At 55.8% G+C, this 26,577-nt stretch overlaps 1 protein-coding gene across 4 annotated transcripts; it reads right to left on the bottom strand.

Moving 5' to 3' along the window:
• Positions 1 to 755: 755 nt before the first annotated feature.
• Positions 756 to 18,905, bottom strand: EXOC7 (exocyst complex component 7). 4 transcript variants are annotated; one of them, XM_036267937.1, is made up of 20 exons: positions 18,755 to 18,905; positions 18,483 to 18,548; positions 17,153 to 17,337; positions 16,807 to 16,912; positions 13,629 to 13,851; positions 10,815 to 10,982; positions 8,084 to 8,176; positions 7,141 to 7,209; positions 6,082 to 6,227; positions 5,509 to 5,661; positions 5,298 to 5,396; positions 4,901 to 4,963; positions 4,595 to 4,661; positions 3,099 to 3,164; positions 2,765 to 2,885; positions 2,436 to 2,531; positions 1,619 to 1,682; positions 1,383 to 1,424; positions 1,139 to 1,272; positions 756 to 935 (listed from the first exon to the last, which is right to left on the bottom strand). In XM_036267937.1, exons 1-20 carry the CDS (start codon positions 18,812 to 18,814, stop codon positions 833 to 835), a joined length of 2,124 nt encoding a protein of 707 aa, XP_036123830.1. In that variant the 5' UTR covers positions 18,815 to 18,905; the 3' UTR covers positions 756 to 832. The 4 variants fall into 4 exon arrangements, with proteins under 4 accessions (XP_036123830.1, XP_036123828.1, XP_036123832.1 ...); XM_036267935.1 differs by having other exon boundaries at positions 1,619 to 1,685; positions 18,755 to 18,873; XM_036267939.1 differs by lacking the exons at positions 7,141 to 7,209; positions 8,084 to 8,176.
• Positions 18,906 to 26,577: the final 7,672 nt, after the last annotated feature.

The following is a 26,577-nucleotide window of genomic DNA, read 5'->3' as shown; positions in this document are numbered from 1 at the left end:
GCATGGAATAAACCTGTCACCCAAGGGCAAGCGCACCCCCGGGGTCTGTTTTTACTGAGCTCAGCTGTTCACTCTTGTTCTAGGCAGGTGAGGCCCACCTCACACCCCCACGCTCTCACTCCACTCCTGAACTTCTCACCAGTGGCCACCATCACCCCCGCCCCCCACCTGCCTAACTGTTCCTTCGACTACTGCTGCTTGGCCGGGGCCAGGAGGCGCCAGGGCCGCACAGGGTGGTCAGTTCCTCCGAACTGCTGCGGTGTGCGGGCCGAGGGAATGGCGAGCACTCCCGGGGGACGGACGAGCCAGCCCTCAGGATGCGGGCTTGGGGCATGTTTTCTGCCGAATCCCGAGAGCAGGTCGATCCTGCTCGCTTTTCCTCCAGGCCCTCTGCTGCGACGTGGCCTGTGCTCACCCACGTCTGAGCCGGAGGTGGCGTCTCCAGCCCCACTGTGACCTGGGCTGGCTGTGGGTCGTTCTGCCTCCTGCTCGTGTTCACGAGGCAGCTATGGGCAAGGCCTTGTCTTCCTCTCTGTCCTTCCCTGTCTTGAAGCCATCACATGGCCCCTGCAGGCTGAGGCCAGGGACACAGAACCTGAGGTGGGCAGGAAGCCCGGCGCTAGGAGCGTGCTGGTTTGGTGGAGGATAGGGGTGCGGGAAGAAGCACAAACCAGGACTCGAGGGCCCAGGGACAGGGCTCCTGGCCCAGGCGGCGAAGAAACGTCCCTGTTCCAAAGGACACCAAACTCACCCGGCCCAGAGGCAAGTTAACACTGGTTTATGTGTCCAATGACATGCTGTCTGGTGCAGCCAGGCAGGGAGAGGAGCCGGCTCAGGCGGAGGTGTCAAAGAGGCGATCGATCATGTCGCCCACCTGCTCCACGCGGTACTTGATGTACTTCTCGGGGTTCTTGGTGAAGGGCACGCTGCCATACCTGACCAGGCACTGCAGTCAGCTGGGAGGCTAGCTCCTCCCCGCTCCACCCCAGTCCAAGGCCCTGCTGGTGGGGTGTCCCTGAGTGATGTTTCTGCCTGGCCCCACACCAATACCCAGGGCACTGCACCTACCACCCAACCCCCCCCGTTTTCTGGAAGGGCGCAGAGCTGCAGACGGGGAAGTGGCGAGTATGGGGCTCACCTGTGCAGAAAGGCCCCGTAGGTCTCCTTGACAATGTGCTTCTGAGCTTGGCGGATCTTGTCCCTCTGCTCCGTGTCGGGGATAGCCCAGGCCTTCTGGATCTTGCACAACTCCTCAAGGCCATCATTGAAGCCCTGGCCACCAAAGAGGTGAAACGAGAAGTGACCCAGAGACAAACAATTGGGTCTGTGTCGCTACAACAGCAGCAGCAGCAAACAGTGGAGGGGACAGGGTCCCAACTCACCTTGAACCGCTCCTTGATCATCTGCCGCTCCTTGTCCCGGAGCTGGGGGCCAAGAAAGCTGTCCTCAGAGCGGGGTCGCCTGGCCCTGCTCCTCCCCAGCCCTCTGTCCTGCTGCTCTGATGGCCACAGGCGCCCTCTGCTCTCTCATCCCAGGGGACTCATCCGTTTTCTCCCAGAGACATGACAAAGTATCACATCTGCCAGACACCCGTTCCCAGCCCATGCCTTCAGCCCACCTTGACTCCCGGCTGGAACACAGGCAGGTTCTTCTCAGTGATGTAGTCAGTCACCTTTAACCAGCTGCTGGGAGGCAGAGAAAGGGCGGGAAGAGGGGCCACAGCCTCAGGAAGCTGCTTCTTCCTGGAGCTGCTTTGCTTTTCAAAACTTCCTGATCTACTGAGGGGGTGTGGGGAGGGCAGGGATTGATCTGGGCAAAACACAACTGAGGTTTTCTCTTGGCAATAGAAACTGTGTGAGTTGCTCACTTTTTAAATTAAGAACAGGGAACAGCATTCAATAAGTTGAACAAATACTACCAACTACGTTTCACAGCAACATCATGGCCAGTGAAGACGGAGAAGCAGGTGAGAAGGAGAGGAGGGTCAGAGGACAGATGGGGGAAGGAAGGAGGAGACATGTCGAGGGAAGGAACACCAAGGGACAGACACACACCCAGGAGCAGGGGGAGCCCTGCAGAGCACGCTCGGCCACGTTCAGGTGCTTTTGCAGCCTTGCTCTTCGCTCGGGCCAAACCTGACCCAATCTTTGACAGTCCGCCCTTCGACTACGCTTAGCTCCACCCTCTCGGGCAGGCAGACTACCCGCTGCAGAGGCTGGCACGGTGGCCCCCTAGGGAGCAGGCAGTGGTATGGCAGGGGGCTCCCACTGCCACCCCATGAATGTGATCACCAGACAAGCGGAGGAGCAGGGTCCACGGGGCAACAGTTCCCGGTACGGACCCCACTCTGACTGGGCCCGGTGTCCTGAGACTCACAGAAGGGAGCGTGAGCGGCGGGCGCAGGGTGGGGTGGGCAGGAGGGCCCAGCCTCTCACCTGCGCTGGTAGGTCTGGATCTGCTGCTCGATGTGCTCCCGGTAGGAGCGCTCAGCAGTCTTCTGGGTCACGGCCACCAGCTGGATCAGCTCCGACCTGGGGTGGGGGAGGAACAGGCTGGAGGGGACAGGCTGGCTCCCAGGGCCCACAGGCTGCGGCTTTGGCAGCAGCACCTGTGGGGCCTGCTCATCCCACCCCCCTTCGCGAGCGCTGAGAAGGCAGCACACACGCCCTGAGTCTGGGGGCAGCGAAGAGTCAAGCCCTGACACCCTGGGACACACGGAAGGCACGGCCAGCGGGGGCTGCTGACCAGCACCCGCGCCACCTACTTCTCCAGGGCCTTGAGGATGTAGTTGTAGCTGTTGTGCAGGAAGATGGCGCTCAGAGCTGGGTCCTCATACACCTTGGACTTGCTCAGCAAGTTCAACTGCAGGTTGCCCAGGACTTTACCTGCACAGGGGAAGGCGTGGCCACGCTCATATGGCAGTTTGACCAAAACAACCCAATCCCAGGACCCACAAACCAAGTCCACCTGCCATTCCTGTCCCTCCCCAACTCCAGGAGCCCTCTGCCCAGCCCCCCTAACCCTGAACCAGAGTCAGGTCGCAATGCCAAAGCGCGAGAGGAATCAGGAGCGTGACCAGCAACGGCGGGAGCACTCACAGATATAGGTGCTCAGCAGGCGCTTGCTGAACTCGGAGCTGTAGCTGCTGGCTGAAGAACTGGTCTCTGCAAGAGGAGAAGCCCTGCTACTGCAGCGGCAGCAGCCGAGACCCTCTCTGCCTTCCCTCCGCCCAAGGGACAACTGAGCCTCCTTCCTCTGGCTGATGGGACGGGAAGGAGCTTGGGGCAGAGCTGCTGCGTTCCAGGGCTCCTCGCCCGCTGCACGGAGCATTGCCTCGGGCTCTTTCTGGAGCCCCGGGCAAGCTTCTCTATGGTGACACGTGGCCCATGATCAGCAGAATGGCTGGCAGGACAGGAGTGGGACACCCCCTATCCTCCAACCCCAGACCTGTGCTGGGTGGTATCGAAGGCCCCCCCATCCGCTCTGTTGGTAGCAGAGTCAGAATGAGCTCCCATGGCCTCTCCCCCTCCCCCACTTCCCACCACCTCTACCATGCCCTGCTGAACGGGGGGACCTGCCCACCCAGAGTGGAAGGTGCTGGGCTGGGCTGAAGGGCGCTGGAGACAGACAGCAGGATGCTGCCCGGACAACCTGAGCCAGACAGTGGTGTGTGGAGCTGCGAGAGCTGCAAGCACCCTCAAGGGACCCCTGCGCCCTCTGCCCCGCTCCCCATCCGTCCTGAGTCTGTCCAGTTGCCTGTCCCCGGGGAACTTCACGCATGGGGCTTCAGAGAGGGAAGATGGGGCTGTGGAGCCCTACTGCTTACCTCGGGGGTCTAAAGGAATATTGTATGTGTCCCCGAGAACTACGGAGTGAAAGGCAGTGCGCACAGAGGGGAAGGGGGCAGAGACAAAGACGGGAGAAAGATGCAAAGTGCAAAAACAGGTTAGAAACAGCTGTGTCATCCCGAGTCCAGCAGACCACTCCCCACGACAGCCAGAACGGACAGCAGGACACACCCAGGCCAGACCTGCTGAAGCCCAGGGAACGCACAGGAAAGTGGAGGCGGAGAACCACAGGCCAGAGGCTGCCCCTGGCTCCTCGCCCTCCAATGGGAGAGCAGGGAGGGCCCGGGGCCCAGACCTGCGGGGCTGGGTCTCGTGCCTGGAACGACTGGAAATGCATGCGGCCGTGTGCCGACCTCAGGAAGACACCAGGCTGGCCCTGGGATGCAGCCTCTGAGTGCCAGCGGCGTGAGACTCATTAGGAGGAGAGGCAGACACAAGAGGAGGTGGAGAGATTCAGACAGAGGGCGGGGCAGGAAGGGCACCTTCAAACACAGGGTGCTCTCCAGAGGGAGCCGAGGGGGTAGAGGTCAGGTCAGGAAAGGCAGTCAAACCCCGCTGTCCTGACACTCAGCCCTCCCGAGGTCGACCTGGGGGCCCAACCAGCTCCGGGCCTGCCACAGGCCACATCACCACCCCACCCCACAGGCTGGAGGGAACGCCCTCACCAGAGGTGGCCATGCCTGCTGCGGGGCCAACCCATCGCCCGGCGGGGAGGCATGGGGCCGGGGCGCTGAGGGGCCGCGTACCTTGGGAGGCCAGCATGGCACCTGCCGTCTCCTGGAAGTCCAGGAGCTGTTGCAGGAAGAGGATGGCCTGTGCGGGGACATGGGGCCGGGACAGTCAGGGGCAGGCCCAGAGGCCACATCACCTCCCCCGTGACCAGACCAGGGCACGTGCAGGGCCAGGGCTCTGCCTGTGAAAAGGGCGGCTGGAAACTTCGTTCCATTTTGGGCCTGGCCTGAGGGAAGCCCAGCCTGCCAGAGTGCGAAGTACTTCTGGGTCCTGGTGCCCTGGGCCCCGCCCCGCCCTAGGGGACCCTGGGCAGCACCTACGTTGCTTGTGAGCTCATGCACGGTGCCATCCTTGGGCATGTTGTATTCCTTGTCGGGGTCATTCTGTGGAAACACAGCCGGACTCCCTGAAAGAGCTCCCAAGGAGGCCTGAACCCACCCCAAGCCCGGCGGCCTGATCATGGCGCCACCTCCTGGCAGACAGGGGTCAGGACGCCCCTAAGGCACAAAGGGAAGCAAGACAGACATACCAGGAAGAGGGGGGCAGGAGCTTCAGGCCTGCAGTCCCCAGAAAGAAAGGGAGGCAATGGGTGCTGACAGGAGACTCCCCTCCAGCAGACCCACCTGCTCAAGGTCTGCCCCCTGGAGAGGTTCCCCACAGGCCACCGGTGGCCCTGCCCACAGTGAGTGGGCCGTGGCATGGAAGGAGAGGGATCACCTTGATGTTGTCAGCGAAGTCCTCCAGCGCCTTGGCACCAACGGTCTCCATGGAGGTGATGAGGCTGGGCAGCTTGTTCTTGGTGCTGGCAGCTGTCCCCTGAGGAAGCACACAGCTCCACAGCGGGCAGAGCCCCAGCCCCGCTCATTCCCGGCCCAGGTGACTGCCTGTTCTGCCGCCCCGTGTCCCCAAGGCCTCCCCAGCCACATACCTGGAGCACCTGGTCAAACTCAGGCTTGGTCTGCTTGAGGTGCCGCAGGATGGGGAAGATGGTGAGCACTGCGGAGAAGTCGTGTCTCACGATGGCCTTCCGGGCAGCAGACACGATGTTCTCCCCTTCGAGCATCAGCCCGTCCAGCGCATCCTGGGGAGGAACAGCGCACAGCTGGGGGCAGAGTGGTGGGGGGGACAGCGCAGAGCTGGGGGCAGAGTGGTGGGGGGACAGCACACAGCTGGGGGCAGAGTGGTCGGGGGGACAGCACACAGCTGGGGGCAGAGTGGTGGGGGGGACAGCACACAGCTGGGGGCAGAGTGGTCGGGGGGACAGCACACAGCTGGGGGCAGAGTGGTGAGCGCTGGATCCTGGGGCAGTGAGGGTGGGGGGGGAGGGAGCCAGCATGCTTCTGGTGGGGAGGTACCCACGGCCACACCACCCAGGACTGCGCCCCAGGACATGGGGTGGAGGAGGTGGCTGTGCGTGAGGGGTGCAGACAACAGGCATGGCCCACACTCAAGCTTCTGCAGGGAGCTCTGCTGTGGCCTGTGGCCCCGGGCAGGGCAGAACCTGTATCAGGGAGTCGAAGGTCTTCTTCTGATGGTGCTCAGGGATGACTGCCACCAGCAGCTGATACTCGCTCTGGGCCAGCTTGACAAAGGCGCTGACACAGTGGATGTAGGCGTCAGTCTCCACGTCCAGCATGTCGTCTCTCCCTGGGGAGGCAGCAGTGCACTGAGCTGCTGGTCTGGGGACAGCCCTCTCCCTGCTGCGGGGCGTGGGTCTCCCCAGCTCCTGGCCCGGCCCAGACCAGCGCAGACGGGGAGGACGCAGACTGTTCCGGCAGAAGGCTGAGGACTCCAGCAGCCCAGCCAGGCTGGGGAAACAGGCTGAGCCCAGCCTTCGTCCTGGCTTCGCTTTTGGCTCTGCCATGGACGGTACCCCTGTCCCAGAGTGCCAGGTACTGGAGGTAGTGGAAACAGATGAGAGGGAAAGGAGGGAAGATTCCTAAATGGACGTCCTGGGCAGGGTGTGTCTGGCCCCAGGATCTGGGGTTCTGAGCTGTACTGGAAAGAGGGCAGTGAGGGACAGGCAGGGGGCAGTGCCCACTCAACGAGGCACCCGTCTCAGAAAATGCTGGGTCTGGGAGGGCAGTTCCCGCCCACCAGGCCTTCTGCCACATAAGGCCGTGGGCAGGGGGTTAACATTCGAGCAGAGGCAGTATGAGCCCCAAGACAGAGGGCTCCTTGGTTGTCGCTGCCCCAGGAGGAGACTGGATCCCACTAATGGGAGCCGGGGCAGGGGCCACCTAGTTCTATGTGCCAAGGGGTGCTCCCGGGAGCCAGTGCTGGCGTTGTTGCCGGAGCTGGGTGTCGGGGCGTCCTGCCCTCCAGGGAGCCAGCCACCTGTCCTCTCTGCCTGCCTTCCAAGTGGCAGCAGCTCCCCTGGGCTGGGCCCTGGGAGCAGCGCTCCCACCTGGAGAGAGGCAAGGACAGCTAGTTCCCAGCAGAGCAACACTGGCCAGAGAGGCACAGGGCTGGCCCGTCCTTGCAGCGGAGCGGCCGGCGGGCCCTCCGGCGACGCTGTGCAGGCGGCGCGGCTGCCCTCGGGCTGGGCTGCGGTACTCACCGGCCAGCGGCCCGTGCTTGTCGGTCAGGGCCTCGGACAGGTGCTTAACTCGGAAATCACGCTCGTGACCTAGCGAGACGTCGGCCGCACAAATACAAGCAGCGTTTATCCAGGGGCCGGGCGGCCGGCCCTCGGGGGACTGGGAAGAAGCCTCGACCTCCAGGACAGGGGGCAGTGGGTGTTGGGGAAGGGGACTGGAGAGGCTGAGCCCTCCTCTGCCTCAGGTCGCCTTGGGAACAGCCGTTTCAAGCCTGACTTGCACTGCGCAGAGCCCTCGGGAGCCGGTGTCCCCGAGCCCCAGAGAGGCTGCAGGACCAAGGGGAGTCCAGAACAGCGCTCCCGGCAGCTGCAGGGGCTGATGCCCGGCCCCAGGGGCATCACCCTATGTGGGGAGACCGCTTAGAGAAATGTCACTGCGGAGTGAATGGGGACAGCCTTCTTTTTGTCCCCCAGCATCATTCTTATGAAGGAGGGTCAGGTCCTCCAGGACGGGGCTGGCCTTCCTCTGACAGGAGGGAGGACGGGACACAGCTGACCGGCTCTGCTGCCCACACACCCTCCTTCTAAAGTTGGGAGTGGAGGGGGCGATCAGGAGGCCTAGGCCAGCTTGGTCCTGCCACTGCTGGTCTGAGCGTGAAAGGGCTGCCCATGGCAAAGAACTTTCTCTGAGTTCAAACAGGAGACAAGGACAGACAGGCAGGGGAGGGGCCGGGGAACCCCAGGGAGGGCAGAGCTGCCGTCAGCCAGACAGGACCAGGCCAAGGCCACGAAACCTGTCCCTGCGCCAGCAGGAGTGAGTGGCACAGGGACATGCCGCCCCTCCCCTGCTCCCCTCTTGGGGTTTCTCCTGAGGTCCTCCTGGGGGGCTGGAGGCTCTGCCCTGCCACAGGAGCGAACACATGGTGGAGGAGGAGGGAACAGGAGAGGAACACGAGGTGATTACCTTCCAGAGGAATGAGGTTAGAGCCCCCCTTTTTCCCATCTAGACCATGCTGGGAATACTGTTTCAGAAGGTTCTGAGCCTTACGGATCGTCCCTGTCACCAGAGCCACACAGAGGAAGTAAGAAAACCTAGGAAACGAGTGAGAGAAAACAGCAGCGGCCCTCCACCGGCCCGGCCCCGCCCGGCCTCCCGACAGTGAGCATGCCCAGACACCACCTCTCCCCGCAGGCCCAGCGCGGGGCAGAGGCATGGACACATTCCCCGTGGGCCTCCTGGCTGCTGCCGCCCCTCACTGCTCTGGCTCTGAGCTCACTTTAGGACGTGCAAAGGTCCACCAGGAGGAGCCAAAATAAAGTGTTCCTGAGTGGCACCGAAATCAGAATAGACGAGGGCTCGGGATGGAGGAGGTCGTGAGGAAGCTCTCACACCCAGAGGGCGGGGCCAGGGGCCAGAGCCTGGGCACCTGGAAGCCGAGAGGCCTGCACCTGGCCGGGAATGCCAGCCCCAGCTCTCGGGCATGCTCAGTGTCGGCAGGGAGCCAAAGAGCAGTCAACGGAAGTCAGTGCCCGGAGCTGGGGAGAGGGCGTAGCTTCCTGGGAGGGCAGTGCCCAGGACGGAAGGCTCGGAGACCCAGAGGCAGCCTGGCCCCACACACTGAAGTTACCCAAACCACCAGAGCAACTGGAAAAAACTCAAGAGCTGAGAGGGGTTAACAGAAGCCTCAGAGAGAGTGGAGGGAGGGCAATAGGAAAGGGTACATGCTCTTGGCACGGAAAAAAAACAATAGTTAGTTTCACAAGTAAAAACAATGCAAACAAAACTGCAGCGCCCCCAGCCTCGGGTCAGCCACCTCTGTGGGAACTAGACACCTCAGGGCAGAAGATGGGGGGAAATAATAGGTACAGCTGCCTTGTCCTGGTCTCTTCCCTGGAGACTGCCAGTCCTGTGCCCTGAATCTCTGAGCATAGTGAGGCACTTGAGCCCTGGACATGCCCCAGAAAAGGCTAGGGTGAAGAGGCAGGGTCTGGAGGGGCTCTTCTTTCTGTCTGCACCACGCCACAGTTGGCTACTAACAAGCAGGTTCGGGGCCCCAGCTCAGCGAGCGGCCCTGCTAATGAGCGCACCAGATTCCTGCCCCACCACCGACCAGGAGCAGGTGTGCCTTCCGGGGTCCAGCCAGCACAGGGCAGGGGTGTGAACTGGGGCTGCTGATCTGGCAGCCACCAACGCCACCGGGCAATTACAGATGACGGTGAGGGCAGTGTTTCATCACCACCAATCGCAGCCTCCTGCTCCTCTCCCCAAAGCTGACGTCCCCTGGGCTGACTCCCCAAGTCCTGACACCAGTCCTGAGCCCACCGGCTCCTGACAACTCTTGAAACCCCACAGAAACATGGGGATTCTCGTAGCTAGTTCTCCACTTGGGTCTACAGGATGGATGAGGTCCACTGTAAGCCGCACCTGGAAGGCCCTGTCTCTGCATGGCCAGCCAACACTCCTGGGCAGAGCACACTGGGTCCTGGGCCTCCAGGGGCCCAGCAGAGAGGAGACAGAGGAGAAGTGAGCACAGAGCGGCCGAGGCCCAAGCAGCCACCTGGACACAGCCTGGGCTCAGCACGGAGCACAGAGGCGGACTGACCCGCGTGCAGCAGCTGTAGCTGCAGCCGAGCAGGCTGGCATAGTGGAGTGGCTTGCTGGGCGGCGGCCAGGGCACCCACACTGGAGGGGTCAAGGCAGTGCACTTCCCTCTCGGGCCGTCCAGCTTCCCTAGTGCTCGCCTCACCTGTGCCCCAGGGCAGCCTCTGCCCCGCCATTCCCCAGGCCCCAAGCAAAGGTGCTCCTGTGCCGGGCGAGCACACACCTGCCCTCTGGGGGCACGGCAGGTGGGGACCGGGCAAAGGAAGGGGGTAGGCTCTACACCAAGCCTGTTGTCACGAGGGGTGAGTCCCACAGGCCACGCTGGGGGCATGTGCCTGCAGCAGCCCCTCACCCCGAATGTCCCAGACTCTCCTTGAACCCAGGGTAACATCTCTCCACAGCCAGGGACAGCCAGGCTTGCCAAGTTTCAGGTACACACAGGGACAATGTCTACCTGCACAGACCTTGGGGACATGATGACCGGGAGAAGGACAGCCAGCAAGCTGTTCACCCAGGACACCAACCACCCAGGGCCCCAGCCCCTCCCGGTCTGCACCCCTCCCTCGAAAGCCCACCACGAGGTACTGACTTCAAAGTGCAGCCTGAAAGCCAGGTGCACTTCACCCGAGAGGGGCTGGGACCGCTCCCTTTCCGGACCGACGGGGAAGGTATAATCTCCACCCGCTTCTCCACTGTGCACAGAGCCACCTGCTTCCTGGAGGTGAAGGCTGCCCGCCCACCCACCGTCTTGGCTGTAGCCTGGCCTCCTGACCGGACAGCAGCGGAGGGTAAGGGGCCCAGCAGGTGGCTCCGCCCTGGCACACAAACACCCTGCCTCTCCACATCTGTGACTCCCCTCCCGACTCCTACGACATTTGTGCAGCCCCCAGACTCTGCTGAGCGGAAGGGCCTCACTCGATGGGGGCCTTGCTGAGGGGATAGACACTTGCTTTCTGTCCTGTCTACCTACAGCTGGGGGTGACTCTGGGGACAACCTCTGGCGGGGCTCACACCGCTAACCCCAGGGGCCGAAAGCAATCCAGGCCCTGCACAATCTTCTGGCTGGTGCTTAATGGGCGGGGTAGGGACTCACCTGGCCGCTTGACAGGCTTCTTGGTGGGCGTGTCTTTCCTCTTGGTGGGAATGGCAGGGGAGTAGGGAACCCCCGAGGCAGAACTGCTCTTCCGGAAATGCTCCTTCAGGCCCTTGATGGAACGGTCCAGCTGGCTGGAGCGAATCTGGTAGTAGACGTTCATGAAATCTGAGGAGACACAGGGCGACAGGGCTGTAGCAGCCGGGGTCCCTGCCTTTCCCCTCTAGACCAGCTCTGCAGGGTGGCAGCGGCACCCACTATTTCTACTTGCTAACCCCTTCCTAGCACCTGCTCTGGCTCGAAGCCACCCACAGGGCCTTGTCCTAAATCAGGCAAACTCTTAAAAGGAAAAGTATTCCCCAATAGAACTGATAATTTTTTTTTCTTTATTGGTTTCAGGGAGAGATAGAAACATCGATGAGAGAGAACATCAACTGGCCGCCTCCTGCATGCCCCCCACTGGGAACTGGGCCCACAACCTGGGCATGTGCCCTGGAATTGAATAGGTGACCTCTTGGTGCATGGCATAATGTTCAACCACTGAGCCGTACAAGCTGCGTGATAATTTTTAAGTTTTGAAGCTAAGTGTTTTTATTTACTTATTTTTTTAAATCCTCACCTGAGGATATTTTTCCATTTGTCTTCAGATAGAGTGGGAAGGGAAGAGAGAAAGAGAAACATTGATGTGAGAAAGACACATCAATTGGTTGCCTCCCACATGACCCTGACCAGGGCGGGGGACCAAACCGCAATGGAGGTACGTGCCCTTGACCGGAATCAAACTCGCAACTTTTTGGTCTGTGGGCTGACACTCTAACCGTTGAGCCAAACAAGCCAGGGCGAAGCTAAGTGTTTTTAGATAAAAAATATAAAGATTTGGTAAGGAGTAAAAGAATGTGAGTAATTTTTAGGAGGCAAAGAGACATCAAATGTCAGTGAATGAAAAACACACCATATCTTTAGCCATTATCAAAATGAAAAATTTAAAAATCAGCCCTGGCCGGTTTAGCTCAGCGGTCACAGTATCAGCCCGCAGACCAAAGAGTCTCAGATTTGATTCCAGTCAAGGGCTCATACTTCGGTTGGGGTTCAATCCCCTGCCCTGGTTGGGGTCATGTGGAAGGCAACCAATCAGTGTGTCTCTCTCACATCGATGTTTTGCTCTCTCTCTCTCTCCCCCTTCACCTCCCCCAACTCTATCTGGACCGCAGGCCGACGCTCTAACCGCTGAGCCAAACTGGCCAGGGCAAACGGAATTTTTTTTTTTTTTTTTTAGTACGTGCCCCCCGCCGCTAGGACCCAGTGGGAACTGAACCCGGGACTCTCTGGTCTAAGACCGAGGATCCAACCGCTGAGCCAAACTGGCCAGGGCCCCCAACTCTATCTGAAAATCAGTGGAAAAATATCCTCGGGTAAGAATTAAAACAAAAAAAGGGCAGCCCTGGCCGGTTTTCTCAGTGGTTAGAGCATCAACCCGTGGACTAAAGAGCTTTGTGTTCAATTCCAGTCAAGGGCATGTACCTGGGTTGCGGTTTGGTTTCCAGTCCTGGTTGGGGTTGTGTCTCTCCCACATTGATGTTTCTCTCTCTCTCCCCCTCCCACTCTAGCTGAAGATAAATGGAAAAATATTCTTGGGTAAGGATTTAAAAAAAAAAAAAAGCAAATGTACATGGACTAACATGGACCAAGTTCAAGGCCTATCACTAGTTAACAACAGAGAACAGCTGTGGTGCTCGGTATGCGCCCTTCCACTTGGGAATGAGGAGAGGAAGCGCACACATACGCACTCACACTCACACCTACACACTCACACGCTCACTCACACACACACTCACATACACGCTCACACACATTCACACCCACACGCTCACACTCACATGCTCACACCCATCCACACACACTCAGGCCCACACACGCACACTCACTCACACACGCGCATGCTCACACTCACACACGCGCTCACACTCACACACTCTCAGCTGCAGGGGTTTGGAAGGGCATAAATAAACCTTAACACTGTAGTCATCCAAGAAGCGAGGAGATGGACCTTTGCTTTTCACCCAAGGCTTTCTGTACTATTTAAACATTTATAATTATAAGAGCTTGGATTTGGTTAGTCACAATTTTATACAAAAGCTGTAGATTTATTGCTATACTAGTTCCTATTAAACTTTTTTTTAAAATCCTCACCTGAGGATATGTTTTTTATTGATTTTAGACATAGAGAGGAAGAGAGGGAGGGAGAGAGGAAGAGAGGGAGAGAGAGAGAAAGAAATATCAATACGAGAGAAACATCAATCGGTTGCTTCCTGCTAGTGCCCCAACCAGGGATTGAACCTGCAACCTAGGTATGTGCCCTGACTGGGGATCAATCCCACAACCTTTTGGTGTACAGGACAATCTCCAACTAACAGAGCCGCCTGGCCAGGGCTAAACTTTTATTACAAAAAAATAAAAAGAAGCCCTGGCTGGTTTGGCTCAGCAGTTAGAGCGTCGGTCTGCGGACCAGAGTCCTGGGTTTGGTTCCCGCTAAGGGCATGTACCTCAGTTGAGGTTTGTCCCCGGTGTCGGTTGGGGTCATGTGGGTGGCAACCACTCAATGTGTCTTTCTCATGTCGATGTTTTTCTCTCTCTCTTCCTCCCTCTCTCCCTCTCACTCTATCTGAAGATGAATGCAAAAATGTCCTCAGATAAGGATAAAAAAAAAAAAAAAAAAAAAAGCCCAGGTGGATTAAAGAAATAAAGGGAAACGCCTCCCTCCGGCCCTGCCCTGTCGGCCCCAGGACCCCACGACCCCGGGCCAGGCCCTCTCACCTTGGTTGCGGCCGTATTCCACCAGCCAGCGGGAGATGCGGATCACATCCAGCAGCACGCCCTCAGGCAGGTGCTCCAGGGGCACCTCCTCCTGGACCTCCAGCTCCTCCTCACCACTGATCAGGTCCAGGATGAGCACAGGGGACACAACCTTACTGTGCCGGGTCATCAGACTGCGGAACTCGGATTCCAGAGACTCCTTACCCCGCTCAAACAGTAGCTTCTGCAGGGACAAAGGAAGGAAGAGGGTCCGAGGGTCCGCCTCTGCTTTGGCATTCGGCTAGCCCTCCTCTGCCTTCACTTCCTCTAACCCGGAGAAGACCAAGGAGCCTCCCTTGTTGATCTCTTCACATCATGTTCTCTCAGACTGTGCGTTCACAAGTGAAACCCAGGGCTTTATAAGGAGACGTTTCGTAAGTATTGGCTGATTATTTTCTCATTGCACTACTAATTTGTTTTCTTGTTAGAAAAGGGTTTGCAAAAGAAAAAGGGAAATTGAACTGTCACATTAAAAGCTTTTGTGCTGCAGATAATAGCATCAAAAAAGTAAAAAGATACTCCACAGAACGAGGGAGAGCATTTGTAAACATACACCTGCTGAGGGACAGGCATCCAGAACATTCGAGAGAACTGAAAACACGTTCAACACAAAACTGTGTACATGAGGGTTCACAGCAGCATTTAAAAAAAAATGTTTTTATTAATTCTTTATTTTTATCCTCACCCGAGGACATTTTTGCATTTTTATCTTCAGATAGAGCTGGAAGTGAGAGAGAGAAACATCAACGTGAGACACATCGACCGGTCGCCACCCACACGGCCCCAACCGGAGCCCAGGACAAACAGTAACTGAGGTGCGTGCCCTTAGCGGGAACTGAACCCGGGACTCTCTGGTACACAGGCCAATGCTCTAACCACTGAGCCAAACCGGCCAGGGCTTTTATTGATTCTTTAGAGAGAGAAGGAAGAGAGAGATTGAAACATTGATGGACTGCCTTCCATATGCACCCCCACTGGGGATTCAGCCCAAAACCCAGGCATGTGCCCTGACCAGGAATCGAACTGGGACCTCACAGTCCACTGAGCCACACTGGCCGGGCAACACTTTTTCCTAAGCAGTATTCTTCCTAAGAGCCAGAAAGCGGGGTGCCATTGTGGGCAATACAAAGGAGTGAGCACTGATACAGGCTACAATGGGGGTGAACCTTGCAAACATTCCGCTAGGTAGCAGAAACCAGACACAAGAGGTCACATATCACATGAGTCCACTGATATGAAGAGTCCAGAGCAGACATATCTCTCACATCAACGTTTCTCTCTCTCCCACCAAAAAAATCAATAGAAACATATCCTCGGGTGAGGATTAAAAAAACAAATAAATGCCCTGGCCAGTTTGGCTCAGCGGTTAGAGTGTCAGCCTGCGGTCCGGAGAGACCCGGGTTCAGTTCCCGCTAAGGGCGCATGCCTCGGTTGCAGTTTGTCCCTGACCCTGGTTGGTCGTGCGGGTGGCAGCCACTCGATGTGTCCCTTTCACGTCGATGTTTCTCTCTCTCTCTCCTTCCCACTCTATCTGAACAATAAAATGGAAAAATGTCCTTGGGTGAGGATAAAAAACAAAAAAAATAAATAAATATAGGGTTAAAATGTGGGTAGACCCAGAGAGCATTTATGCTAAGTGAAATAAGTCAGACAGAGAAAGACAACTACCATATGGTTTCACTTATATGTGGAATCTGAAAAACAAAACAAATGAGCAAACAAAACAGAAATGAACTAATAGATAGAGAGAACAGACTGGTAGTCGCCAGATGCGGGGTGAGGGCGGAGTTAGAGGAATAGGTGAAAAAGGTAAGAGCTTAAGAAGTACAATTTGGGCCCTGGCTGGTTTGGTTCAGCAGTTAGAGTGGTGGCCTTCAGACTGAAGGCTCGTGAGTTTGATTTCCAGTCAAGAACATGTACCTGGGTAGCAGGTTCGATCCCTGGCCCTGGTCGGGGTAGTATGGGAGGCAACCAACTGATGTGTTCTCTCACATGTATGTTTTTCTCTCTCCTCTCTCCCCTCCCTCCCTTCCACCCTATCTAAAAATCAATGGAAAAATTTCCTTGGGTGAAAATTACCAAATAAATAAGTATAAATTGGTAATTATTAAATAGTCACAGGGCCCTGGACGATTTGGCTCAGCAGTTAAGAGCATCAGCCTGCGGACGAATGAGTCATGGGTTCAATTCCAGTCAAGGGCACGTTCCTCGGTTGTAATTCGTCCCCAGACCTGGTTGGAGTTGTGCAGGAGGCAGTCACTCAATGTGTCCCTTTCACGTTGATGTTTCTCTCTCTCTCTCTTCCTCCCTCCCTCCCTCCCTCTCTATCTGAACAAAACTGGAAAAATGCCCTCGGGTGAGGATAAAAAAAAAATTTTTTTTAATAAGATAAATAAAATAGTCACAGGGATGTAAAATAAAGCATAGGGAATATAGTCAATAATATTGTAATAACTATATATGGTATCAGATGGGTCCTAGACTTACGGGGTGATCACTTTGTAAGGTACATAATTACTACCACTACAACTAATAAAACACTGCATGTCGCCCTGGCCAGTTTGGCTCAATGGTTAGAGCGTCGGCCTGCGGTCCGGAGAGACCCGGGTTCGGTTCCCGCTAAGGGAACGTACTTTGGTTGCAGTTTGTCCCCGGCCCTGGTTGGTCGTGCGGGGGCAGCCACTCGATGTGTCCCTTCACATCGATGTTTCTCTCTCTCTCTCCCTTCCTCTCTCTCCCACTCTATCTGTACAAAAAATGGAAAAATATCCTCGGGTGAGGAAAAAAAAAAACAAAACACTGCATGTCAACTGTAATTAAAAACTAAAATTTAAAAAGTGGTTAAGTTGATAAATTTTATATTATGTATTTTTTTCCACAATAAAAAAACCACAAATGCATTTATAAAAATCAAATATTAAATTTACATTGTAATTTCTAATTTAGTTAAATTATACAATTTAATAAAAATGTGTATCTGTAATTCCTAAGGCAGGGTCTTAAGAACTACAGTATGTGTACTGTATTCTATACTTCTGTTTATTCTACAATATTCCCTTTAAGCTGGTTCAATCTCTCATGAGACCAGGGCTGGGCCTGGTGTCCCCAAACCTCTCACATTATCCTGCTGGCGCCTTACCACTTTGTTGAGCTCTGGGCTGTCTGGGCTGTTGTCCTGGAAATACTCCACAGCCTTCTGAATCTTGGCCATGCTTCCCAGGTACTCTTCCAGCCTACCTGTTGGGCTGGGAAGGGAAAGAGCCGAATCAGCCTGGGCAGAGGGAAGATGAAGAGAAGGACCACAGGAATGGTATTTGGAAGGGGAAAGAAGAGAATTAAAGCAGAGGACTCCAGGCTCAAATGTATTCTACCCCTCCCTTCCAAGGCCCAGGGCTGCTGGTCCAGGAGGCGTTAAGAACATGACCCCTGCCAATATTAAATTTTAAAAAGAAAGAAAATAATGTGACCCTCTGGCCCTAGCTCACCCCTCCTTGATGATCTTCTCAGTGTCACTGGCCACATGGTAGTAGCTGATGACATGGTCCAGGCAGGACAGTGTCTTCTCAACATTCTCTTGCAGCCGCTGCAGGTTCTCTGTCTGCTTGTGCACAGGGATGATGGAGTTCTCCAGCTTCATAAGGCGGCTCTCAAAGGACGACAGGATAGACACCTGCGGGGGGAACCCTGTGCTCAGGTCTCACGGTTGTCCCAGCACTGCTTCTAGACACCCACCAGGTCTTTGGCATTTGCTGGTTTTTGTTTGTTTGTTTTCTAGACTATAAGTTCCATGAGGGAAGGGATGGGGGTGTAGCTGTTCACCACTGTACCCTCAGCACCTACCACATGTCTGACACATAGAAGGTGGTCTGAATAAGTTGGATGAAGTTTGATCTGAAGGCAATCCAAGCATCAAATGAACTCCTAGGATAATCACCCCAGAGGGTTTCCCTTCCACCCTTTGAAGCCAAATCTCAATTTCTGTTCTTTCTGAGGCTTCCCAAGACTGAACAGGAAGTAGTTTCATAAGGAGGAGCCTCAAATGCATTGCTGGCACTTTCAAAAGCCTCTCTCTCTAAGGGAGAATCTCATCAAATAAGGACTAGGACTTTATGATTGTGTTACTAAATACATACCCAAGTTTGTATTTACTCAATTTGTGTTTTATAGCCTCCTCTAGAAATAAAGAAGAAGACTCATTTATTGAGCACCTATTATATATCAGGTACCGTACAAGATGCCCTCCTGTGTTAGTATTACCTCCTACGACCTTCACACCACATCAGGAGGTTGGCATTGTCTCTGCTTTATCAGATGAGCTAACTGAGCTCAGAGTTACCTGTCAGGAGCCGCACACAAACAAGTGGAGGGTGAGGCCTAGACCCTAGATCTATCTGACTTTAGAGCTCATTCTACCCAAAGCCCTCTGGAGGAGATGGCTGAGTCCTGTGGGCCCTCAGTCATCTCAGAAGTGCTAACCCTGCCCTCAGACCCTCACTTGAATTGAGGATGAAATGTGACCGGTACCCAGACCACTCAAGTCAGTCTCACTACATGTTTGCAGGAGGGGAAGACTGATGGGAAGCATGGAGAGATGACAGAAAGTCCAGACAGCAGGGGCAGCAGCATCCTCAGAGAAGAGGGGACAAGGGGAAGGGAGCTAGGTAAGAGACATGCCACACTGCTGCTAGGGAAACTCACACATTACCACCACCCGGGCCCGAACCCCAGGCCCTGTGGGCCAGAACCTCCAGGTCGCAGGGCTCTCCTCCAGGATCTGGAGGCCTGTCAGCCCCTCCCAGCTGAGGGGTTACTCACCATGTTCTTAGTGAGCTGGTCGCTCTTCTCCAGGCTGTCTCGGATGAAGGACAGCGTCTCCTCTTCCTGGGGGAGCAGACCGGAGGGCGTCAGCATCGCCGGAAGCCTGAGGCTAAATATCACCGCCTCGCGGCCCCACGGCCTCGCCCCCAAGCCCACCTCCTTGCAGAAAGTGCCCCTCTCACCCCTGCCTCCTTCCAGAGTAGATGCACTGGCCCGGGGCCCGGCCCCTTCCCTCACTTCCTCCCCCGCTTCCCCAGCCCCAGTCCCACCTGCTTCAGCTTGTCCTCGATTTCCCGCCGCCGGGCGGACGCCTCCTGCGGGGGTATCATCCCTAAGACCCTGCAGCTTCCACCTCCAGTGTTTTGTCTCAGCGTGTGTGCCTTCTCGGCTTCCTTCCCTGCCACACCCACTTCCGCCCTGGGCCCCGCCCCAGAGCGCGCTGGAGGTGCCATGTTGGGAGTGGCAGGCGGAAGCGCTGCTGCGCGGGGCAGGCAGCCATCTTGGGTGTGGCCGCGAAGGGCGGCTCAGACCCAACAGGGGGAAGTCACTCGGCACGTTCCGTCTCCGAACAGCACCTGGTCCACAGCAGACGCTCAGGAAGAATGTCGCTAACATCTTGCTCCATATGTCTTACTAGGGGGATCCTCCATGATTGCGAACAAATACTTTGAACTTTATACAGTATCATTGCACTTTTGTAAATGAACTGGGGTGTGTGTGTGTGTGTGTGTTTGTATTTTCTCAAATTTCCTTCACTAAGTGTAATTTGGTAGCCAGCTGCCAGGTAGCGAGAGCCTTCTGTTTGCCCACCTCCGTTACAAACACCAGCCTTGCTGGTTATCTGGTCTAATCCTCTCGATAAACTTCCGAGCGGGGCCCAGCTGCGGTGTCCCTCCCGCCGCCGGGCAGCGGGGGCAGCGGGGTCGCGGCCTAAGTCAACACAGCTGCCAGGACGGGCTCGCCTGGGAGCAGGAAGTGTGCTGCTATGCAAAGCTGCCCGTCCGATTCTCAAGACAACCCAGTGTGAAAGCAGGTTCTCTCTACGACCACCCTACCTACGGAAAGGTGGGCAGCACGACAAGATGGGTTTAGGTTCTGAACCCGGCGCGAGGCGTGTGTGGACAAGCAGACACGGACGCCCTGCAAGCTGTCATCCCCCCACTGGGCCCGGCACCAGCGGCTCCAGCCAAAGGGGCGGGTGGTGCGTCCCCTGCAGTTCCAGAAGCCGTGGTTTTCCCTCCCCACCTTGTGCAGAACACAGAGGTGCCCATCACAGCCAAGGGCCCCGCTGCTGACTGCGGAGATTCTCTTCCCAGAGGAGGGAGGGAGGAAGAGCTCCCTTCCCCGACACAATGTTCTTTCTTTGGTAACTTCCTTATTCCGGACTTTGTGGGTTTTTTCTTTTTTCTGATGCATCAAGGGTAACATTCCTCCAAATCAATGCTTCCTGACCCCGTAGCCATGCTGAAACTGTTTGACATCAACAACCACAGCAATGTCTGTTCCGTGGGATTACAGCCATTTGTTTATTTTAAATATGTTTTGATTTTTTTGTTTCTTTGTTTGTAGAAAGAGGGAGGAAGAGAAAGATAGAAACATCAATGTGAGAGATACATGGATTGGCTACCTCCTACATGCCCCCACTGGGGATCCAGCCCACAACCCAGGCATGTACTCTGACCGGGAATGGAACGGGGACCTCTCAGCCCATGGGACGACGCTCAATCCACTGAGCCACACTGGCCAGGCTACAGCCACTTAAATAAGATAGATGTACTGCAAAAAAAGGGGGGGGGGGCTTAGGAAAACACCACAATACACTAAAATGATGAGTACAAGGGGTGCTCAGTTTCTCTGGTTTCTAAAGATTGAGTTTAAATTACGTTTCTATTGCTAATGCTTCTAAGAAAACAAATTTTCCTCTTTTTCTGTAATGATAAAAAATAGACTTTGTAATCTCACTTAGAAACCACCAGCCATCAACAGTGCCATCTGACAGAATGGTCAGGAGGTGTTTGTTTTTTCCCTTCTCTTGAAATCCTTTTATATATAAAAGGAGAGAAAGGACCTGGGTGTGCAAAGCCCAGAAGTGGGCAGCTGATTGCGTGCTTTCTTTCTTTAAAAAAATTGTTTTTCTTTATTGGTTTTAGAGAAAGAGAGAGGGAGAGAGAGAAATGGAAACATCGATGAGAGAGAACACTGACTAGCCGCCTCCTGCATGCCCCCCACTGGGGATCGGGCCCACAACCTGGGCATGTGCCCTGACTGTGAATCAAACTAGTGACCTCTTGGTGCATGGGTCGACACTTAACCTCTGAGCCACACCGGCTGGGCTGATTGTGTGCTTTCTTACAAGGAAGAGAGAGCAAAGGAAATGTTTAGTGTGTTTCAACCGAGTGTGGGCTCAAACCTGCAATTTGGGTTTATATATATTATTGATTTTAGAGAGAGGATGTGAGACAGAAACATCGATTAGTTGACTCCTGCATGCACACTGACCGGGCATCAAAACCCAAACCTGGGCATGTGGCCTGACCAGGAATTGAACCTGCCACACCTTCTTGGTGTACGGGATAACATTCCAACCAACCGAGCCACACTGTCCAGGGCTGCAGTTTGGTTTTAAAACTATTTTTCACATTCAAGTTACTTCTATTCAAATTGCAAAGAAGGTATATTGTTAAACACAAACAGTGCCTTCTTCTGCCTTGACCCCAACACCTCTGTCCCAGGAGTAACCACAGGTAAGACTTTCTACATGTATCCATACACATCCAGGCATACTATATACACAATAAGCTCTTCCTTCTCTCTCTCTCTCTTTCTCTCTCTCTCTTTTAAGTAAGAAAACACAAACTTTATTACATTAAACATACTTCCCTGTAGCCTGCATCTTCACTTAATAGTATATTCGATCATCTTTCAGTAGTAATATTAGAGATGTGCCATTCTTTGCCTCGACTTCCACTGGGCGGAGATAGCAAAGCAGTCCTCTACTAATGGACACTTGGGTTGTTTCCAGGTTTTTTGCTATTGGAAACTCTGCTCCATACACATAGATGGCTTGTGCATGACCACCTCTGTACAGACATCTATACATTACTAAAGTAAAACATATATACCTTTAACATTTCTACATAAACGTACAAATTTCCATCCAAATTGGTTGCACTCATCTATACTTCCAATACCAAAGTATACATGTGCCTATTTCTCCTCACCTTAACCCACACTATGTATTATCAAGCTTTAACATTTTTTGCCAAGCTGGTAAATGAAAAATGGCATCTCCTGTTTAATTTTAAACCAAGTGAAAAGGAAAATACAACTTGTCAGTATCTGTGGGATGCAGTGAAAGCAGTGTTGAGAGGGAAATTTATAGTATTGCGTGCACACATTATGGAAAAAAATCTAAAATAAGTAGCCTAAGCTTCCACCTAGGAAACCACAAAAAGCAAAAGCAAGTTAAATCCAAAATAAGCAGAAGAAAATAAATAAAAATTAGAGTAGAAATGAGTGAAATTGAAGACAGGAAATTAATAGAGAAAATCAAAGACACCAAAAGTTGGTTCTTTGGAAAGATCAATAAAATTGATAACCTCTAGTCAAGCTAATCAAGCAAAAAGAGAAAAGACACAAATTACTAATACCAGGAATGAATTAGGGGCATCATTACTGATCCCATGGACATTAAAAGGATACAAAAGGAATATGATGCCCTCAAATTTGATAACTTAGGTGAAACAGACCAATTTCTTGAAAAACACAACAATCTACCAAAACTCACACAAGGAGAAGTAAATAATCCGAACAGGCCTATACCCATTACATAAATTGCATCAATTAATTAGACTCCAAAACAGAAAGCTCCAGGCCCAGATGGTTTCACTGATGAATTCTATCGAACATTTAAGGAAGATGTTGTACCAATTCTCTACAATGTCTTCTGCAAAACAGAAGCAGAGGGAATACCTCCTAACTCGTGCTACGAGGACAGCATTACCCTAATGCTAAAATTAGCAGAAGATATTACAAGAACGAGAAACTACAAACCAATATCTCTCATAAATATGGCTGCAAAAATACTCAAAATATTAGCAAATCAAATCCAACAATGTATGAAAAGAATCACACCCCACAACCAAGTGGGGCTTATTTCAGGTATGCAAGACTGGTTCAGCGAAATCAGAGAACTTAATTTTATATTTCACGTTTATTATTTTCTTGGGTTTTTGTTGTTGTTGTTGTTTTTGCTCTCAAAAACACTTCCTATATATTCTCATTTTGTTCTTTTTTGTTTTTTCAGGTGAGCTTTGAAACCATTTTCACAGCTGCAAATGGAATGTCCCCTGAGTAAACTGGTTTGAACTCGGGTCCTCAAAGAGGCTGGGGGATGTCACTAGGGGAACCCTGCCCACTTGCGGAATGGAGACAAAGTGTGACCCTGGAAAGGGAGGGTTGGAAGGCTGGCCCCAGGTCCTCCTGGTGGAGCTTGTGAAGCGGCCCACAGCCGTGAAGGAGCTCACAGGCAGGAGCTGGGGCCCCGCTGAGGGCAGATCAAAGGCAGCCACGGAGCACAGGCTGCGTGACAAAGGCCAGCGGGAAGCTGGGCCTCCTCCAGGGAGGGTGGTATCAGGACGGTGACAGGAAGAGCCAGGCTGCCTGGCCAGCACTCGCTGACACAGAAAGGGTGTGCAACACATCTATGGTGAACAAGTAGACAATAACTAAGTGATGGCTAAATCCAGGAGGGCAAAGGAGGTGCAGGGGCATGGGGGGGGGCAAAGGGGCGAGAGAAGCTCGTGGGTGCGTGTCCCAGAGTGGGGAGTGGAGGGGAAGGAGGTCGGGGTGCCTTTTGAGGCCCCGCGAGCCTCTCTGCCCTGGAAATCGCGGCAGACTTACAAGGAGCAGAAACAGCACACAGACGGGGCTCAGAGGAATGGCTATTCCCCCCTGCCCTTGCCTCCGTGGACCCCCAGCCTCCCACTCAGACCGGTCACCTTCCGCAGGGCAGGCCCAGGAGCAGGTGGCAGTCTGGCTTTGGACACCTGCTGCGGTGGGACTACCCTTCCCTGGCCTGCCCTCCCTCGGGCCTCTCCCGTCTCGAGGTCTCCTAAGACGCCCCTTCCACTTCCCGGAAGCTTCGGAGCGGGTTTCGAGGACGCGGCTGTGCCGCAGTGGGGCGCGCTCCGCCGCTAACCCCGGAATGGAACCCCAGCCCTGGCGGGAGGGGGAAGGGGTGAGTGCCCGGACCCTTCGTTGCCCGCGCCGGGCCACCGGGGCCGCGAGGGGGCGCCCGACACCGCCTGCGCCTCTCCGCCGCGCCCCGAGAGCGGAACCCCGAGGAGGTCCAGGGGGTCAAGGGAAGGGAGGAGGGGACGAGGGCCAGGAGGAGGGGGCGAGGGGCAGGAGGAGGGGGCGAGGGGCAGGAGGAGGGGGCGAGGGGCAGGTGGAGGGGGCGAGGGGCAGGAGGAGGGGGCGAGGGCCAGGCGGAGGGGGCGAGGGGCAGTTGAGGGGCGAGGGGCAGGAGGAGGGGGCTGCAGGGCCAGGATGGATTGGGGCGAGGGCCAGGATGGAGGGGGCGAGGGGCAGGAGGGAGGGGGGAGAGGGGCAGGTAGGAGGGGGGGCCGAGGGCCAGGATGGAGGGGGCCGAGGGGCAGGAGGAGGTGGCGGGGGAGAGGGGCAGGTGGAGGGGGCGGAGGGCCAGGTGGATGGGGCGAGGGCGAGGGCCAGGAGGAGGGGGCGAGGGCCAGGTGGAGGGGGCGAGGGCCAGGTGGAGGGGGCGAGGGCCAGGTGGAGGGGGCGAGGGGCAGGAGGAGGGGGCGAGGGGCAGGTGGAGGGGGCGAGGGCCAGGAGGAGGGGGCGAGGGGCAGGAGGAGGGGGCGAGGGCCAGGTGGAGGGGGCGAGGGCCAGGTGGAGGGGGCGAGGGGCAGGTGGAGGGGGCGAGGGGCAGGAGGAGGGGGCGAGGGCCAGGAGGAGGGGGCGAGGGCCAGGTGGAGGGGACGAGGGCCAGGTGGAGGGGTGTACACAGAAACAGGGCCCGAGGGGCCCCGGAGAGGAGAGGCCCGTGGAGGCGGGAGGAAGCGGGCGCGAAGGCGGCCCTGCGGGGAGCGGGCAGCAGGGCGAGGAAGCCGTGCGCCGGGGCCGACGCTCCCGGCCTTCTTCCCGCGGAGGGGCCCCGGCCAGCGGCCGCGCGGAGGTCAGCCGCCGGCACTCGCGGCATTTCGACCCGCGCTCAGGCACCGGAGGGCGGCGCCGGATCCCTCGGCGGAGGTGCGGGGCCGTCTGCGCACCCACCGCCGCCTGCCCGCACGTCGGCACCCGGGCGCTCCCGCTGCCCCGCACCGCCGGGCAAAGCCCCAGGCGCGCCCTCGCCGCCTCGCGTGGCCCCGCACCCTGGAGACCCCTGGGCGCGCTCCCACCGCCCCGGCCCTGGAGGGCGTGGCTCCCCCGGGGCCGCTTGCCCTGGACGTGACTCAGCGCTTTCTCAGAGCCCGGCCCCAGGGGTCCTGCCCCCTCCACCCCCCACCCCGCCAATGTGGGCTTGGGGCAAGGGGAACCCAGCAGAGGAATGGCCCCCACACATGCCCTCCCTCCGGGTGGGGTATCTCTATGGGGTGGGGGACAGGTTCCATCATTTGTTCACTAACTTGGGGGTGCTGACCAAGGACCTACTACAGCAGGAAGAGGGAGCAGAGCTCCCATCAAGGGGCAGACAGACTGGGTTCATCCAGACCTCTCCTGCTGGTTACTTTGCAGATAAGAAGACAGTTCTCTTGGAAACATCTGGGAATTTGAGGTGCTCGGCCAACAGGTGGAATACAGGCCACAGAAGGGACAAAGGGCCCTGGGCAGTCACCGGGGCAGATCAGGGAGGCCTTGGGAAGCACAGCTGTGTGGACTGGACTTTGAAGGATGAGAAGTACCCCAGGAAAATGGCCAGCCTTAGGGCAGCTGGGAAGCAGGGAACAGGTCAGGGCGTCCTGAGGAGAGAGCAGTGTTTGGCTGGAGTGGTCAGGAGTGGAGGGACCACAGAGCAGCCACGGTTGGACTGTACAGAGTGAAAAGCCTTAGCAGGTGGCCGGGGGCAGGGACCTAAGTAAACAGGCCACCACAGTGATCGGGGTGGGTGGTAACTGGAGTGGATGCAGGGAGGTGGCCATGAACAGCCTGACTCTGATGTTGGAGCACAGAGGGGACTCTACAGCTCCTGGCTGGGAGGGGACAAAGGGAAGTCCTGCCTGGAGCTGGCTGAGTACTGTCAACCTATGGTCAATGGCAACAATTCAACACCAACAGGAAGGAACCCCCGAGTTTGGGGTGTGGAGAAGAAGGAAACTTTACTCAGTGCAAAACAGTTCCATTGTGATCCAGCACGGGCTGTGGATACAAAAACAACTCAGCTGTGGTAGAGCACTGGCTGTGAAGCAGCATGGATGTGAGGCAGCCTGGGGTGGGCTCTGTGCTACTCTGCTCTGCTCAACTTCTTCAGTTTTCAGTTCACAGTAAAAACCTCCTTCCTCAGTCTCCACTGGAAAGGAAAAGTACACTCCCTGAGACACAAGGCTTATATAGATGGAACTGCTGGCTCCTGGTCGCTGATTGGTGCATCCTCATGCAAATGAGGACTCCAAATCCTCACAGTTTGATTGGTCCAAAAGTGCTGTCCTGACTGGTCAGAAATTAGCTGCTCTGATTGGTCAGTAATGATGCTGATGGAAGCCCGTCTGGTGTGGCTCAGTGGTTGAGCATCACCCATGCACCAAGAGGTTCAATTCCCAGTCAGGGCACATGCCCAGGTTGTGGGCCAGGTCCCCAGTGGGGGGCATGCAGGAGGCGGCCAATTGATGTTCTCGCTCATCAATGTTTCTGTCTCTCTCCCTTTCCTTTCCTCTCTCTCTAAAATCAATAAAGAAAAAAAAAAGATGCTGATGGAGAGGGTGGCGGGGTTGGCTGCACAGCTCTGATTGGATGGGGAAAGAATCAGTCCTATTGGTTGAAATAGGATTCCAAAAACACTTTCATAAGGGCTGGCTCAGATGGCAAAACACAGGCTGGTAGTTCAGGGCAGAGGCAGGTGGTTCAATGCAGG

This window comes from Molossus molossus, unplaced genomic scaffold (genome assembly GCF_014108415.1).
Source record: "Molossus molossus isolate mMolMol1 unplaced genomic scaffold, mMolMol1.p scaffold_m16_p_19, whole genome shotgun sequence".
In the NCBI taxonomy this organism is placed as follows: domain Eukaryota; kingdom Metazoa; phylum Chordata; class Mammalia; order Chiroptera; family Molossidae; genus Molossus; species Molossus molossus.
Note: the sequence above shows the minus strand (reverse complement) of the source record. Positions and strands in the feature narration are given on the sequence as shown.